The sequence below is a fragment of the Camelina sativa genome, chromosome 5 (genome assembly GCF_030686135.1).
Source record: "Camelina sativa cultivar CO46 ecotype springtype chromosome 5, ASM3068613v1".
NCBI classification, from domain to species: domain Eukaryota; kingdom Viridiplantae; phylum Streptophyta; class Magnoliopsida; order Brassicales; family Brassicaceae; genus Camelina; species Camelina sativa.
In genome coordinates this window covers 9169990-9186157 of record NC_141884.1, presented here as the reverse complement: position 1 = coordinate 9186157, position 16168 = coordinate 9169990, and the positions used below count along the sequence as shown (strand labels likewise).

Sequence of the window (16168 nt, the reverse complement as noted above, 5' to 3'; positions counted from 1 at the left end):
CATCTTACTGAACGATATTCTTGTTCTTCCTTCACTAGCCTAATGCCTTGGTTTCCCGCAGAACTTGCAATGCTCCAACTTCTCATCATCTTTTCAAAAGAGCATAGATTTATCTATACATATATCATATGTATGACACAGTAATCCTAGCTTTCACATCAAAGTTTCTGTCTCATAGTATGAACCGGTTGTCTGATTACCCTCTAGTAAATACTCCGTAAACAATCATGTCCATGAATCCCTACAATTTTTAGACAAACTGTAGTCGACCTTATTGTTCATGAACCGAGCTGCCAACGATAACTGCGATTGCCATTCCCGACACCATCATACATTGGAGTGTTTGCAGCAGCTAACATATCATCAAACCGTTTTTCTTCTTGGGTGGGTTGTTCATGAACATGATCATTTCCACTTTCATGTTCATGATACTCATTATATTGTACAGAACCATGAAATGCATCATTCACCATCCCAGCATATACATTCTCCCCATCAAATCCTATTGGTTCACTAGCACTAGCATAATCTGTATTATTAGCATAATGATTACTAGTTCCTTCCCAACAACATCATAATCTTCACCATGTTCATACCATACATAATAGTTAGGCATAAACCCCCTACTTAGCAAGTGATTCAAAACTGAGGCAGCTTTCAAAGACTTCGAATTGTGACATACTACACAAGGGCAATAAAACTTACCTCTCCTATTTTGTGCATGGCTACTGGCAAAATCGATGAACTCCTCCACACCCGCCGAATAATTCAACTAGATATGATTAGTGGATGGATCGATCCGATTGTACATCCATGCTTTTGATGGATTGTTCCACATTATTTTTTTTTCTTTCTCTCGTTTTTTTTCTTCCTCTCTCATTTTTTATCTTTCTCTCGTTTTTTTTTCTCACGTTTTTTTTTATCTTTGATGTCGATGTAAATGGAGGAAGAAATGGTGGCATATATATAAGAGAAATTTTGCGACTCTTTTGCAACTATTATAGAAAGTCACAAAATTTCAGTACACCTAACATACTTTTGCACGTTTTTTGCCGACATGATGCGACTCGTTTACGACCATTTTCATAGGAGTCCCAAAAGTTGAGTACATCTAGTTTCCACATTCTCAACTTTTTTGCCAACATGCAGGGATGACTTTGCTACTAAATGATAATTAAAAAAGTCGTTGCAAATAAGTCTCTATTTTGCAACCAAAAAGGCAGTTGCAAAGTAGGCACAAAATGCATCTTGTTTTGCGACGAAATAATATCAGTCACCAAAGAGTATGTATGCGGTCGCAAACGTGAGACATTTTTGTGACTGTATTTTTTCGTCGTAAATTTGCGACGCTTTTCCTTCTGTATTTTATATGGTCGTAAATAAGTATCAAAACAGTCGCAAAAAATGTCACACATTATTGCGACTAAACAATCAATCACAAACGGTAGTCGCAAATAGCCTTATTTCTTGTAGTGTTTTACCATGATATCGTAACAAGAAATAAGGCTATTCGCTTCCAGCTGCTCTCTTGCTGGAAGCGAAGGAGGATTAACCGGTAACTGTACCTGACCAGATTCACCGGAAGTAGAAGCGCCATCACCATCACCACCAGTAAGAAAGTTTCCACGTTCAGATTCTCCTGAAGTAGAGCCGCCACCGTGGCTGGAACTGTTATCAGAAAGCACATCGTTTTCCTTCTCCAGATCCGAAGGGACAAGAGCAAAGCAGAGTTTTCCTTCTCCAGATCGGAAAGACCAGAGAGGAAAGAAGTCGTCAACCTCAAAACTGTTATCAGAAAGCACATCGTTCCAACCTCTACATAAGACATAATTCCAGTTTCCACTCATCTTCCACTTCCTCAATTCAAGGGCATGCTTTTTCATCTCAGGATCCACCAAATCCACACTCACACCATCATCACGAAGCTTCATCGCATTTTCATGTATGTGTGTTGTCTCTTCCTCTGTCAAAAAGTCTGGATTTTTAACTTGCTTAAAAGGAACAGAGAGACGTCCTTGGATTTTGTCGAGATCAGTCTTGTACAGTTTCCTCGTTGAGATCAGCTTCGGATTGTAGCTGTCCCCTTCTTTCCTCATCACCCTCAGAAGCCACTCCGGTGGAGTCATTTGAATTGGTTCAACCTCTAAACCACGATCACGATCAACTTTGCGTATCTTGCGACTTCTCTCTTCCACCTCAATCGAACGTTTTTCCTTGGACCGACGATCTCTAACGCGAGAAGACCGAGAAGATTCTGAATCAAGATTAGGGTTTTGTCCTTCTGGTTCCGCGTAAGTGATTGATCTGTATCGACGTTCTAAGAGGCTCTGAAGCCTCTCTCCGATAACTTCGTGCATCATCTCCACCATATTAATCTGCCCTGAGTAAACCCTAGGTTCCTCTTTTTCCGATTTGTCTTCCTTAGCCTTGTACCCTAACGATATGTCGACCGCACAGAACAGTTTAAATCTTTTGTCTTCGTCATCAATACCGTACTCTTTGTTCACAGACGACGACGAAGGTCTAGAAGACGGTTCCGACTCAAAAAGACCAAACGTTTGGGGGTTTTCAGAAACCGTTTGCTCGATAAATTCGTAAAGTCGCTGCTTAGAAACACTACGATCATCAGATTTCATCATCGTGATCAAATCTCTTGAAGATGTAGAACCAAAAATAAAAAAAACCTAGAAGGAAACTCTTGAGTTCTAAACCAAAGAAGGAACTGGAAGGTTATAGCTTTGTTTGCAAGTAAATTGGAAAACAGGAGAGGTATTAAATAAGTAAAAAACGATTCAGGTTCCTATTCTTATAGGAAATTGATTTGAGTAGACCTAATACGAGAGTCGGTTTAATGCCTATTTTTTATATCCTTAAAAATTCAATTTTGGAAAATTTCCTAAACACTAAGGGTTAAGTTTACATTATTAAAAAAAAAAATCACATGTAAAAAAAAAAATGCTTCGACGGTCATAAAAAAACAAAATCTCACACTTTGTTGTTTCTTTCATAATAACATCAGTACGTTGTTTAGTAGTTTCAGCTCCTGCATACATAAAACTCTGTTATTATGTTTCCATAATAACATAACATAAAGTAACTGGTTTAGTAGTTTCAGCTCCTCTGTTATCAGAACAGAGTTTTATGTAACACATAAGATGCCATAATCATGTTTGTTTTCAGTAACTTGAGACACATTTACAGATCAAATTACACACAGAAAAAACAAAGACAAAATGAAACAATATATTCAATTAGTCAATCCTAAAGCTTTCTGATGCCTCTAAGCATGTTCTGACGACCATCATTCTTGATGAACCACCCAGGCTTGTACAAAGCAACAACATGTCCTATTGCCAATCCAAACAACACTCCTGGCCCATACCCTATTATTGCTGCTCTCCACTCCAATATTCCTTCGTCTTCTTCTTCAAGCTCGTGTGTGGATGGTGCGTCTTCCCTTAAACAGCTTTCTTCAAGAGGAAGACCACACATAACCCTCGATTCCCTTCAAATGAGGATTTAGGCTGCCCTATGATCTGTGTCCCTTGTGGTATTCTACCTATGAGCTGATTATTAGAAACATCTATGTACGCCAAATACGATAGTCTCCGGAGTTCTTGCGGGATCTCCCCCGAGAGTTTGTTTCCTGATAGGTCTAATGACTCGAGCTCAGTCACATTGGAAAAAGACATCGGGATATGTCCTGTGAATGAGTTGTCTGATAAGTTGAGGGCGATCAATGTTTTCAAAAGACAATAATTCTGGAATCTCTCCTTCTAGTTTGTTACCAGAGAAATCAATGGCAGAGTAGAAAGTAAGAACTTTCCCTTGCTCCATGTATAGACCTTTGTATTGCAAATCCAACGTATCTTCATAGGCAAACCGCTCATTCGAATAATCTCCCATATATAGCCTCTCTTCATCATGCATCTTGATAGAAGTTGCACTCTAGTTCGTAAAGTAATTTCTTGGTAAGGTTCCGGTAAATCTGTTATGCGATATTTCAAGTATCTCGAGTTTAGGAAATGCAAGAGGACCTTGCTCATCAGGTGGAGATATAGGACCATCGAATCTATTTGAACGGAGTGTAAGGACTTTCAAATTCTTCAATGCCTTGAGCCAGAAGGGAAAAGAATCATTGATATTGTTGTGATCCACACTTAAAAACCTTAGGAGAGAGCTGTTCAGGAGAGATCTTGGAAGGTTTCCGGTTAGCTTATTGTATCCAACATCAAATGTTTGTGTCAAAGAACCGCTATAGAACTCGTCTGGAATGTTTCCTTCCAACTTGTTTTTCCAGAGGTTCACTATACTGAAGTTACCCATACATGGAGGGATTGAGCCGGTGAAGTTGTTGTAGGATAGGTCAAGAATATCGAGAGCGGTTCGGTTACAGACAGAGAGAGGTATCTCTCCGGTGAAACTATTGTTCCAAGCAGACAAGTGGATGATAGAGACTGGTGGATTAGGGAATGAACCTTTGAAAGAGTTTAAAGCAATATCTAATACCTGCACCGATGAATTGGCCAAAACATGATCCAAGGAACCTCTGAAACCGGTGAATGAATTGTTTTGAAGATCCAAAGATACTAAAAGAGGAAGACTCCATAACCAATCAGGAACGTCCCCTTTGATTCTGTTGTTGGAAAGATCTAAATACCATAACTTCTTTAGGGGCTTCAAGAATCTGGGGAAATCACTGATGTTGCATCCGGACAAGAGCAAGACCTCCATGTCCTTTGGAAATTCGATGTCTGAATTCATACTCGTTGGTGTTAAACTGTTTCCGGAAAGATCAAGGTGTGACAAAGATTGAAGAGAAGAGAAGATTTTTAAGTCAATTGGGTGGCTTATGTTTAAGGAAGAGAGGCTGAGATACTGGAGACTAACCAACTTTGAAATATGATCTATGATCTCTGCTTCAAAATGGTTATTCCCAAGCTGTAAAGTCTCGAGTTTAGACGAAGATATATTAGTGATTTCAAATGAGCCAGTGAGTTGATTATCACTCAAATCAAGATAAGACAAGAAAGGCATGGTGATGAGAGAAGAAGGTATGGTTCCAGAGAATTGATTAAAAGAAAGGTCTAAAGCTGAAAGATTGGTTAGATTCTGTACAAGTGGAGCTAAGTTACCAGTGAGCTTGTTGTGGGAAAGATGTAACTTGGTTAATTTGGGTAGGTTACGTATTGAAGAAGGAACTTGGCCGGCGAAGCCATTAGAGGAGAGAAGCAAGACCTCAAGATTTTTGAGTTGACCAAAAGCAGAAGACAATAGAGAAGAATCGAAGTTATTGAAAGAGAGGTTAAGGTAACGGAGATGACTCAACTCGAAGAGGCTACTGTTTTGTCTCAGAGTTCCACGTATACATCCACCGGGGAGTTCAAGAAACGTGACAGCACCGGTCGTGTTATCGCAGACCACACCGCAGAGAAAGTTGGTGTCGTCGCTGCAGATGCTGGAGAACTGAAACTCGTTTTTGAAACGTTTAAGGGTCTCGCACTACAACAAAAATGAGCTTCGGTAGCAGACCTTTGTAGCACAAATTTACGAACTGCTACTAAAAATACCAAAATCGGATGCCAAGTATTTCATAGCATTATATTAACGCTAGTATATAATTTCATTTAGCGGGAACATAAAAATCAGTATTATAGCGGGAAGGTGTATTTTGGAGGCAAACTATATGGGTTTTTTCCCGCAAACTAAAAAAAGTCTCGATTCTTTGACCAAAAAATTAAAGACAGTCTTTTACACTTAGACCAAAAAATAAAAAACCCAGAAAACAAAAAGCTCTCTTATCTCAATCTCAAAGTTTTTTTTTTCCATTCCATCTAATCTCGATTCTCATTGTCAAGATTTCGATTCTCAACAAGAAATTTTTTCGACATTCTCTGTGTAGCAAAATATCCGTTTAGATCTGTCCCTCTTACCGGTATCCATTGCTTTGGCTCTGTCGCTCTCTGTCTCCGTCGTTCTCTGTGGCTCTGTCAGCCTCTGTCTCCGTCGCACTCTGTGTCTCTGTCGCTCTCTGTCTCTGTCTCTCTCCGCCTCGGTCTCTCCGCCTCTGTCTCTCTCCGCCTTTGTCTCTCTCCGCCTCTGTCTCTCTCCGCCTCTGTCTCTCTCCGCCTCTGTCTCTCTCCGATCTCAGTAGATTCGAATTCAGCTGATCTCGTCCACCTGAAAGGTATAAGGCATTCAATAAATGTATTATAGTTCTTTACTCTGATTTTAATTTTGACCGATTTGAATTTTGTCAGGTAATCACATCTCATCAGCTGGATCTTCTGCCTGCTTGCATCAGAACACAGAGGCTAGTTCTCTCAATGAAACTGATACTTCGTTTTGATAAATTGTTTAAGAGTTGAACGAATTGGTTGTTTGATATTTCGTTTTAATAAATTGTTGCTGAATGTGTGAATATGTTTGTTTGGTGTGTTTGTCTAGTGTTTGTTTGGTATTTGTTTGGTGTTTGTGTTATTCTTATGTTTTTGTTTTGTTTTCTTTATGGGTAAGGACATATAATGGTTATGGACAAGACATGGGTTCATCTTAACAGGTATGTGAAAACGTTTTGTATAGTTGAGTTTATTGGTTTAGTTGTTATGTTTAAGTTTTTTTAAAAGTTTGTAATTCGTTTTTTCCTTTGGTTTTTGCTTTTATCTTCATTGCAGAACGGATCCTGGTTATGAGAAAGGTGCTTGGGATTTTGTGAGGTCTGTGGCTGCAGGTTTAGGAGACAATTCAATTATTATTTGCCCGTGTATTGACTGTCGCAAAGTATATCGCCACTCAGCCGCTGATGTTGTTGATCATCTTGTAACAAGAGGAATGGATTGGAGTTACAAGTCGAGGGATGACTGGTTTCATCATGGAGAAGTGAAATCAGGGACTGAGTGTAGAAAGAACACAAGCCAGTGGAACGAAGAGATATTAGGTTTGTTCAAAGCTGCCGAGTTTACGGATGAAGAGCTTGTTAGTCATGGTGATTTAATTGATGTTGATGAAGGGGATGATAAGGTAGAAGATGAGTTCTTAGCCAAGCTAGCTGATGCAGAAGCACCACTGTATCCAGGTTGCACAAACTACAGCAAGCTATCTGCGATTGTTTCACTCTTTCGGTTAAAGACTCAGAGCGGTTGGTCTGACAAAAGTTTTGATAGTCTACTTGAGACTTTAAAACAGATGCTACCCAAGGATAATGTATTGCACACGTCCTTGTATGAGGTGAAGAAATTCTTCAAATCTTTTGATATGGGTTATGAGAAGATACACGCTTGTGTGAATGACTGTTGTCTGTTTAGAAATCAGTATGAGGAGCTCGACAGTTGTCCTAAATGCAAATCTTCGCGATGGATGATTAACAAGCGAACTGGTGAGGTGAAGAAAGGGACTCCACAGAAAGTACTTAGGTACTTTCCGATAATTCCACGTCTCAAGAGGATGTTCAGGTCAGAGGACACGGCGAAAGACTTACGGTGGCATTTCAATAATAAGAGCACAGATGGAAAAATGCGTCATCCGGTAGATTCTATGACGTGGGATCAAATGAATGAAAAGTATCCGTCATTTGCTGCAGAAGAAAGGAACATTAGGCTTGGACTCTCCACAGATGGTTTTAATCCTTTCAACATGAAAAATGTTAACTATAGTGCATGGCCTGTTTTGCTAGTCAATTACAACATGCCACCTGACAAGTGTATGAAAGAGGAGAACATCATGTTGACATTGCTGATTCCTGGACCAACTCAACCTGGAAACAATATAGATGTATATTTAGAACCTCTTATAGAGGATCTAAACCATCTGTGGGAGAAGGGAGAGGTAACGTATGATGCATTCAGTCGCACTACATTCACTTTAAGAGCAATGCTTTTGTGGACCATTCAGGATTTTCCGGTATATGGAAATCTAGCAGGCTGCAAAGTTAAAGGCATAATGGGTTGTCCGGTTTGCGGGAAGCACACAGATAGTTTGTGGTTGAGTAATTTAGAAAGCACGTGTATATGTGTCACCGGAAGTCTCTGTCACCGAACCATGTTTATAGACGAAAGAAAACCTGGTTTGATGGTAGAGCTGAGCTTGGTAGAAAAGGTAGGATTCTGACTGGTCATAACATTTATCAAATACTAAAAAATTACAAAAATGACTTTGGGAATGTAATAGTAAATGGAAGAAAGAGGAAGATGCAAGATCGTGTTGGTTCAGCCTCCTATATTGATGATGAATCCAGTGAATCAGAAGAAGAGGAAGAACAAGTAGATGAAGAGGAGCTATCCAGATGGAAAAAGCGGTCAATCTTCTTCAAGTTAGAGTATTGGAAGGTATGATTTATATGTTAGGTTTGTTATTCTACTAATATTTAGATTTGCTATATCTTAAAAAATAAATGTATATAACATTTTTTGTATTATCTGTCAATACATTGTGTAGGAAATGCCGGTTATGCATAACCTAGATGTGATGCACGTTGAGAGGAATGTTGCCGCCAGTCTTGTCTTTACAATGCTGCATTCAGCGAAATCAAAGGATGGTGTTAATGCTCGAAAAGATATGCAACTGCTTGGTATTAGAAAGGATTTACATCCCCAAGCACGTGGGAAAAGAACCTACCTTCCTCCAGGTCCTTGGTCTCTGTCCAAAACAGAGAAGAAAGTATTTTGTAAGCGATTGTCTGACTTCAGAGGACCAGATGGCTACTGCTCAAATATTTCTAGATGTGTTAAGATAGAAGATTGTACGGTTAAGGGTCTTAAATCACATGATTATCATGTGTTGATGCAACAACTTCTTCCGGTTGCAATCAGAGATTGAAATCTTTTAGATAGACCTCTTGTATATATAATTAGCTGTTAATTTTTTTAATCCTCAATGTTATTTATTTACAGGTTTGTTACCTAAAGGTGTTAGGATAGCTATTGGACGTTTATGCGCTTTCTTCAACAAACTATGTCAGCGAGTTATTGACAGAGAGGCAATTTCTGTAATGGAGCATGAAGTTGTGGAAACTATCTGCATGTTTGAGAGATTCTTTCCTCCAAGTTTCTTTGACATAATGGTGCATTTAACAGTCCACTTAGGCAGGGAAGTTCGGTTATGTGGACCAGTTCATTTTCGTTGGATGTACCCATTTGAGAGGTACAATCTAATAAACCAACTGTATGTGTATCAGTTGTGCCATTTACAATATACTTTATGCTTATCAGTATATTATTTTTATCTGCAGATACATGAAAGTTCTGAAGGACTTTGTAAGAAACATGGCAAGACCAGAGGGTTGTATTGCTGAATCATATCTCGCTGAAGAGTGCATGCGGTTCTGCAGTGATTTCTTGAAAAATACTACAAATGCTGATGAGAAAATGGAAAGAAATGCTGATTATGAGAACTGCTCTATCTTGGAGGGTCGTCCTATATCAACACCTACTTCATGTACTCTTACTGAGAATGAGAAGAACATAGCACATCTTGTTGTCATTCATAATATGGCTCTGATTGATCCTTATGTGGAGTAAGTTCTTCTACATTCTCTTTTATAATATTGTTGTATTTACATTTACTCAATGTTAATGTTATTTTTTCGTTTTTTAGCATGCATCTACAACATCTTCAAGATTCTAGTGAAAGATGTAGACGTGATTCGGTATTTTTGTGGAGAACCCATTTTCAGAAATTTGCCTCGTGGTTAAAAGAACAGGTATGTTTACTATTTTATGGTTTTTTTTTTATCATCTATTCTTCTACAATATAGTAAATGATAGTTGACAATTTTTTGCAACAGATACCTATGACTTCTGATCATGAAGATGCACTTAAGTGGTTAGCATATGGTCCTCGTCTATGCGCAAGGTCTTACACGGGTTACATAGTCAATGGCAATCGATTTCATACAGTCTCGGTTGATATAGGCAAACTCAAAACTGTGGTGTGTTGCATGAGGCCACAGCAATGTGTATAGCTAGTGCTAAAGACAATTCTCCAATAGTTGATGTTGTGTCTTATTACGGCAGAGTGGTGGATATTATACTGCTTGATTACAATGTCTTCTACATTCCTATATTTAAGTGCCAATGGGCAAATATAGGTAATGGAGTAAAGGAAGAAGAAGGATTCCTCATAACATATATATTTCTCTTCATATTTCCACTATTCCTCATAATCAGAATGAAGAGAAACCCTAGCCACTCATGATGGGTACATCCATAGTTTGATAACTTAGATCAATATATATATTTCCACTATTCCTCATAATCTCTTCATATTTCGATTCAACCTACAGTGAAACCCTAGCCACTCATGATGATCAAGAACGAAGTAAGGATGAGAGTAAGTATTGTCGAGGAGAGATCTGATTTACGTGACTTGACTGCTGCTGCAATGAAGGCTACGTACAATACACGGGAACCAGGCGGAGTTGAAAGATGCATCGATTTGTTGAAGCACTTGAAGTCTCTATCTCTTTCCGTGAAGGATATGGAACATTCTGAATCAATAGCTAAGCTGGAGGCTTTGAAAAGTCATAGGAACCCTAAGATCCGTAAGGAAGCTCAAGTTTTGTTTCATTCGTGGTTGAAGACAATCTACACCCAAGGAAGCGACAACTCTTTCCAAGCTACCCTTACCAAGGCTCGTCTGGAGAGAAAGAAGCATGTTCTCACAAGGTGTTCGGAGTTGAAGAAGACGGAAGAAACGAGATCTACGTCTCATGAAGCCACCACCTTTTCGGGGTTGAAGAATAAAGAAGACGAGAGTTCTCAGACTCTTGAAGCGGTAGAGATTAAGAAAACGATAACACTTTCGGAGTTGAATAAGAAAGAAGATCAGAGATCATTGACTCGTGAAACAGAGAAGATTAAGAAAGAAGCAAGGAACGATGTTTCGGTGTTGAAGCGGAAAGAGGATCATAAATCTGATACGTGGGACGAGAAATATACTAAGAAAGATACAAAGAATGATCTAAAGCAGCTCAACCTGAAGAGAAGACGTGTTGCTTTGGAGGATGGTACGACGAAGAAGCCAGGTGAAGATATTGCGTACGTACCAAGTTCCGGTTCATTGACAAAGAAGACTACAACAGAAAAGGAGCTGAAGAACAAGAAAGTGGATGAGATGGTGAAGCTGTTCGAAGCAGCAAAGAAAGCTGCTGATGTGGCCAACGCTAAGGGCATTCTCTCGGGTAAACGAGAGGCTCTCGGTGCATTGACGCACTAGAGTTACTCAAGAAAATCAATATCAGTCCAAAACCTACTGAGCCAAGGAGGATGATGGAAAAGCTTGAGGGACTTACAAAGCATAAAGACCGCAAAATTTGCAATGTTGCATCAGCCCTTCTTCACCTTTGGAGACAGAGGATCAGAGAACAAGACTGTAAAAAGTCTGTGACCAAGACGTTTCCTAAAAACTTCCGTGAAGCTTGTTAGATAGCTGCGGTCAAGGCTTCATTAGAGAATCTACAAAGATGTGAAGATCACGGCTTGAACAAAAGAAAAGTCTCTGGTAGATTCTAAAGGTTATGAAACATAGTATAAAACATATAAGTGTGTGGAACAGATGATATCATTTGTATGCGTAGTTGAGTTTTGAACAAGCTATATTAGAAATCTGATGTTTTTCATCATCCTGGCGAGATGTAAGGTTTCACGTTGGAATCTGAATTCGTTAAATTTTCTGCTTCTTTTAATTTTCTATGCTTTGTTTGTTTTGTTACACACGAGAGTGATAGGAGAGAAATAAGCCAAGAAGGCAAGAACCAATCATGATGAGTGTCTCCAAAACAAAACATTGACAGATACTCACAGTTCAGATTGGAAAAAATACGAGAAGGTATTAAAAAAAGTAAAAAAATTGATTATAATGTGATTAAATTGATTTGAACAAACCTAATACGAGAGTCGGTTTAATGCCTATTTGTTATCCGTACAATTTTGTAGAAAACCCTAAACACTAAGGGTTAATTAAGTTTCCATTATTCAAAAAAATTCACATGTTTTCGTCCGTTGATAAATAAAATCCCACATTTTATTTTGTTTCGTATGTTTCCATAATAATGTGGAAGTAATTTTTAGTAGTTTCAGCTCCTCTATAAACAGAAACAGAGTTCATAGTAAGTAGTATCACACAACATGCCATAATCATGTTTTTCAGTAACTTGAGACACATTCACAGATCAAACTACACACAAAAAAAAAGTAAATAAAAAGAAACAAATCAATTCTAAAGGTGTCTGATGCCTCTGAGAATGTTCTGACCATCATTCTTGATGAACCAATCAGGCTTGTACAAAGCAACAACATGTCCTATTGCCAATCCAAACAACACACCTGGCCCATACCCTATTGCTGCTGCTCTCCACTCCAATATTCCTTCTTCTTCTTCTTTGGGCTCATGTGTGGATGGTGTGTCTTCCCTTAAACAGTTTTCTTTAAGAGGAAGACCACATAACCCTCGATTCCCTTCAAATGAGGATTTAGGCTGACCTATGATTTGTGTCCCTTGTGGTATTCTACCAGTGAGCTGATTATTAAACACATCTATGTACGCCAAATACGATAGTCTCCAAAGCTAAGCATTACATAGTCAAACTCCTTACCTTTGTAAAAACACATCTAAACTTCTTAAACAGAATTAGACAAACTCCTTACCTTTGTAAATACACATGATGAAGAAAGCCAACCTATTAACTTGAAAACGGAACTAGACAAACTCCTTACGTACCTTTGTAAAAACACATGTTGAAAGCCAAACTATTAACATATACCTTTTATCCAACAAAAACGAAGTAATGTATTTTCAAGAGTGGCTGTAGCTATGTTGAGTGAGTGTCCTAGATTCATGAGTGTGTTTTCCTTGTGTGTGTAAGTGTGTAGTAGTATTAGAGTTTGTGTGTGTTGTGTAAGATCAATCCAAGTTTTATAAAATGTAGTTTCATAAAGAAAAATGTTTCTCTTATTTTTCACTCAGTTTCTTGACCGGTTAATTCACAACAAACATTAAACCCGCTAAGTTCAGAGACGCTCTGCAAGCTTGGCTCGCTACAAGATTTTAAGGGTTTAATGTTTTAGCCGTATCAATTTTCTTTCGGAAAAAGCTGCATATATATAATGTACCAAGGATTTTTTTTTGGGTTGAATATATTTTTACATTCATTCAAAAAAGAAAAAATTAATTGTGAGAGTTAAAGAGATGAGAGAAACAAACCACTGTTGGTAAGTGTGAGTGAAGCAGATGTGTAGATGGGTGAATGTCAACAGTCTTTGTTGGTGTTGATTTCAAGAAAGCCTTGTTTGTGCCATTCATGTCGATGTCTCATAAGGTTGGTATAAATTGCTTTTCTAGCGAATAATGATTAATCGGTTGATTTTTCCTTATAATATACACTTCAGGAAGTGTGGGAAAGCGTTGTTGGGGAAGAAAGTCCAGAAAAGGAGACGCCTTTGAATTGAAAAGACTGAGGTGTTTTTGTCTATGCCATTGGCAATCAAGTGGCTCAGGGACACTGGTTGATAAGAATAGTTCATCAACACGATTTCAGACAATAAACACCAAACCCTTTCTCTACAAATTAATTATTTCATACAAAAGTTCCAAAAAGGGTTTCTGAGCTCGATAAGTATAACGGAGAAAGGAGAAAAAAAGGTTTTGGCAACCAAAAAGGAAGACTAATCCGAACTCTGAAAAATAACTGGTTTGTTTTGGTTTTTTGTTCATCAAAAGAACAGCTTGACAACCTATTCAGTTTTAAAAATCAAACTCAAAGTGTTGTGATTTATGCTTGTAGTTATTGTAACAAAAAAAAAAAAAAACTAGATAGTATGAAAAGCAAGAAATCATCAAATACAAAGGTTCATTCTTTAGAAGTGGTGGCGATAAAAGTCCCCATAGAGAAAAAAAAAAAAAAAAAAAAAACACACACACACACACAATTAAACAAAGATATTCAAAGAAAGTTCATGTCTTAGCACCATCATTATCTTTCGTTAAACAATTCAAAGAACAAGTAATCTTTACAGGGTCGGCGTTATATTTTTTGTAGTAGATGTAACCAGAACAACGATTACCACATTTAGTGCAAAATGGCCGAGTGCTGCTACTGTTGCGAAGAACTTCCACTTTGCTAAACCCAAAAAGAAATATGGTAAACCCAAAAGAAAACTTGTAACCAGGCTTCATATAAGCAGAAGATCCGAAGATGCAATCAAGGTGGATAGTGATACAACATTTGTTGCACATGTAGAACCAATCAGTTGGATTAAGCTCTTTCTCACATATTTCACACCAATACTTATCATGTGCTTCTTCTCCATAACAAAGAGAAAGAGGATGCTTGTCGTATTTGTAGCATACTTTGGTTGGAATGGTAGCACATGGATAACACATAGAGAATTTGCATGTAGTACACTGTAGGTAAGACCCCCGACATATCTCCTTGCAACCCTTGCAACGAATCTTGTTTTCACCTTTGGAGGATGTGCAGATGAATAGAGGATGTTCGTGAATTTCATGGGTGAAATAGTCAGGAACTAAAACACAACGAACATCTATCAGAAATTTCTCTGACTCACAATTATTATTGGCACATATGTACCTGAAGCCGGAGGTCTTTCTAGAACAAGCTGAACAATCAATGAAAAAATTTCGACAGTATTGAGGAGAGGTGTCTAGGATAAGAGGGTGTTTGTGTAAGGCATGACTAAGTTTCCGAAGAAGACCAGCACATACCTCGTGGAGAAAAAAATCACATGGCGTGCAATTGTAGAAATCACGAGAGTTGATAGGAAGGATGCATGCTTGACATTGCTTCTCTGCATCTCGAAAACCATCATACTTTTCGATCTTTAGGAGATGGGCATGAGAGAAATGCTTTATCGTGTCACTACCAATCTTTATAAATGGCATGATATCTTCAATTTCGTCAGATTCTTCGGGTTCCCATTCGAGTTCTTCCCCGTCCCATACGTTCTCATGCGTTGCACATTTGGAGTGAACTACATAAGAGCAATTCTCTTGGGTGCAATCATATTGCCCGTACTTGATGTCAACTGGTTGGTAGCAGATCTGACATGGTGAAATTGTAGAATGTAGGTAAGGAGCATGAAGAAGACGATGTTGATGACGCGTGATCTTTATGGCTCGTGGTAAGTTGATGCAGCTCTGATGGACCATGTAGTTACATTGAAAACAAGCATAGCTTGGCTCAAACACATTAACCACTCCACACGCATCACACGGAGTCAAGAGTGGTCGCGGATAGAAGACGAGTTGATGGTGATGACTCTTTGGGTTTGCAAGGACAAGAAGTGGAACATTTTGTGAGCAAGAGAGATCCAAACAAAAGTTGCATATAGAACAACGATAAAAGCAATTTCCTTGGATATCTTTTCCACACCATGTGCACTGATCAGAGCCGATAGATCCGAACTTCTTAGGATTAGATTTGTTGGAGTAAGATAAAACTGTAGTGCAAAGGGATTCATCTATACTGCCATCAGATATAAATCCGGTTTCATAGTTCCGGAAAGTAAAAGTCAGAGGGTGTTGGAGGTGATATGGATGGGTTAACTTCCTTGGGAAATTGTGACAACCATTGTGAAAATTCACATCGCACGTCTTGCAGAAGTAATGGTTGTGGTAACTGAAGGGAGATGGTTTTATACCGCATGAAAAACAATCAAACTTGATGTTCCTTTTGCTATATCTTTGAGAGAGGGTGTGAGGGTGAGTTGGATGAGACAAAAGACATCTTGCATTTTCTTCAAGAAGAGGAGGAGCAGGCTTTGAAAATTTTCTTCTTAATGGATTGGAGAAAAGAGGTGGAGGAGGAGGAGGGGGAGGACGTGCAGGAACTAGAGATACTAATTTCTTGTCCATCTTTTTGCTGGTTTGGTTATGATATCGTCTGAATCCAAGAGGTGGAGGAGAGGGAGGAGGTGGAGGTACTTCTTGTTTCTCCATCTTTTTGTAGTATCGATCATGACATTGTCGACATCCAGGAGGTGGAGGAACTAGAGATATTTCTTTTTTGTCCATCTTGGTGCCGCTTTGGTTATGATCGATGTATGCTTTTGGTAATTTCTTCTCTCCCACTTCTAGTGGAGTTGAGTTAGTACTTAGTAGGAGTGTTTTCCAACTTTTAGTGGAGTTGAGTTACTGGAAATATTCATATTAGTAA

At 38.6% G+C, this 16168-nt stretch overlaps 1 protein-coding gene and 4 pseudogenes across 1 annotated transcript; 2 read left to right on the top strand and 3 right to left on the bottom strand.

Annotated features, from left to right (window-relative positions):
- Window positions 1–278: 278 nt before the first annotated feature.
- LOC104789071 (uncharacterized) lies at window positions 279–2639 on the bottom strand (annotated as a pseudogene).
- A 622-nt stretch (window positions 2640–3261) lies between these two features.
- Window positions 3262–5595, bottom strand: LOC104789070 (receptor like protein 22 pseudogene; annotated as a pseudogene).
- Window positions 5596–7066: 1471 nt separating this feature from the next.
- On the top strand, window positions 7067–9958 carry LOC104789069 (uncharacterized; annotated as a pseudogene).
- Window positions 9959–10299: 341 nt separating this feature from the next.
- LOC104789068 (uncharacterized) lies at window positions 10300–11420 on the top strand (annotated as a pseudogene).
- A 2439-nt stretch (window positions 11421–13859) lies between these two features.
- LOC104789066 (uncharacterized) lies at window positions 13860–16001 on the bottom strand. Its single transcript, XM_010514816.3, has one exon. The coding sequence runs from the start codon at window positions 15949–15951 to the stop codon at window positions 13948–13950; it is 2004 nt and encodes a 667-aa protein (XP_010513118.3). The 5' UTR covers window positions 15952–16001; the 3' UTR covers window positions 13860–13947.
- Window positions 16002–16168: the final 167 nt, after the last annotated feature.

What these genes read in the sequence shown, in the direction of transcription:
- LOC104789066 (XM_010514816.3), bottom strand. Translation starts at nt 15,951, where the DNA reads ATGGAGAAACAAGAAGTACCTCCACCTCCTCCCTCTCCTCCACCTCTT.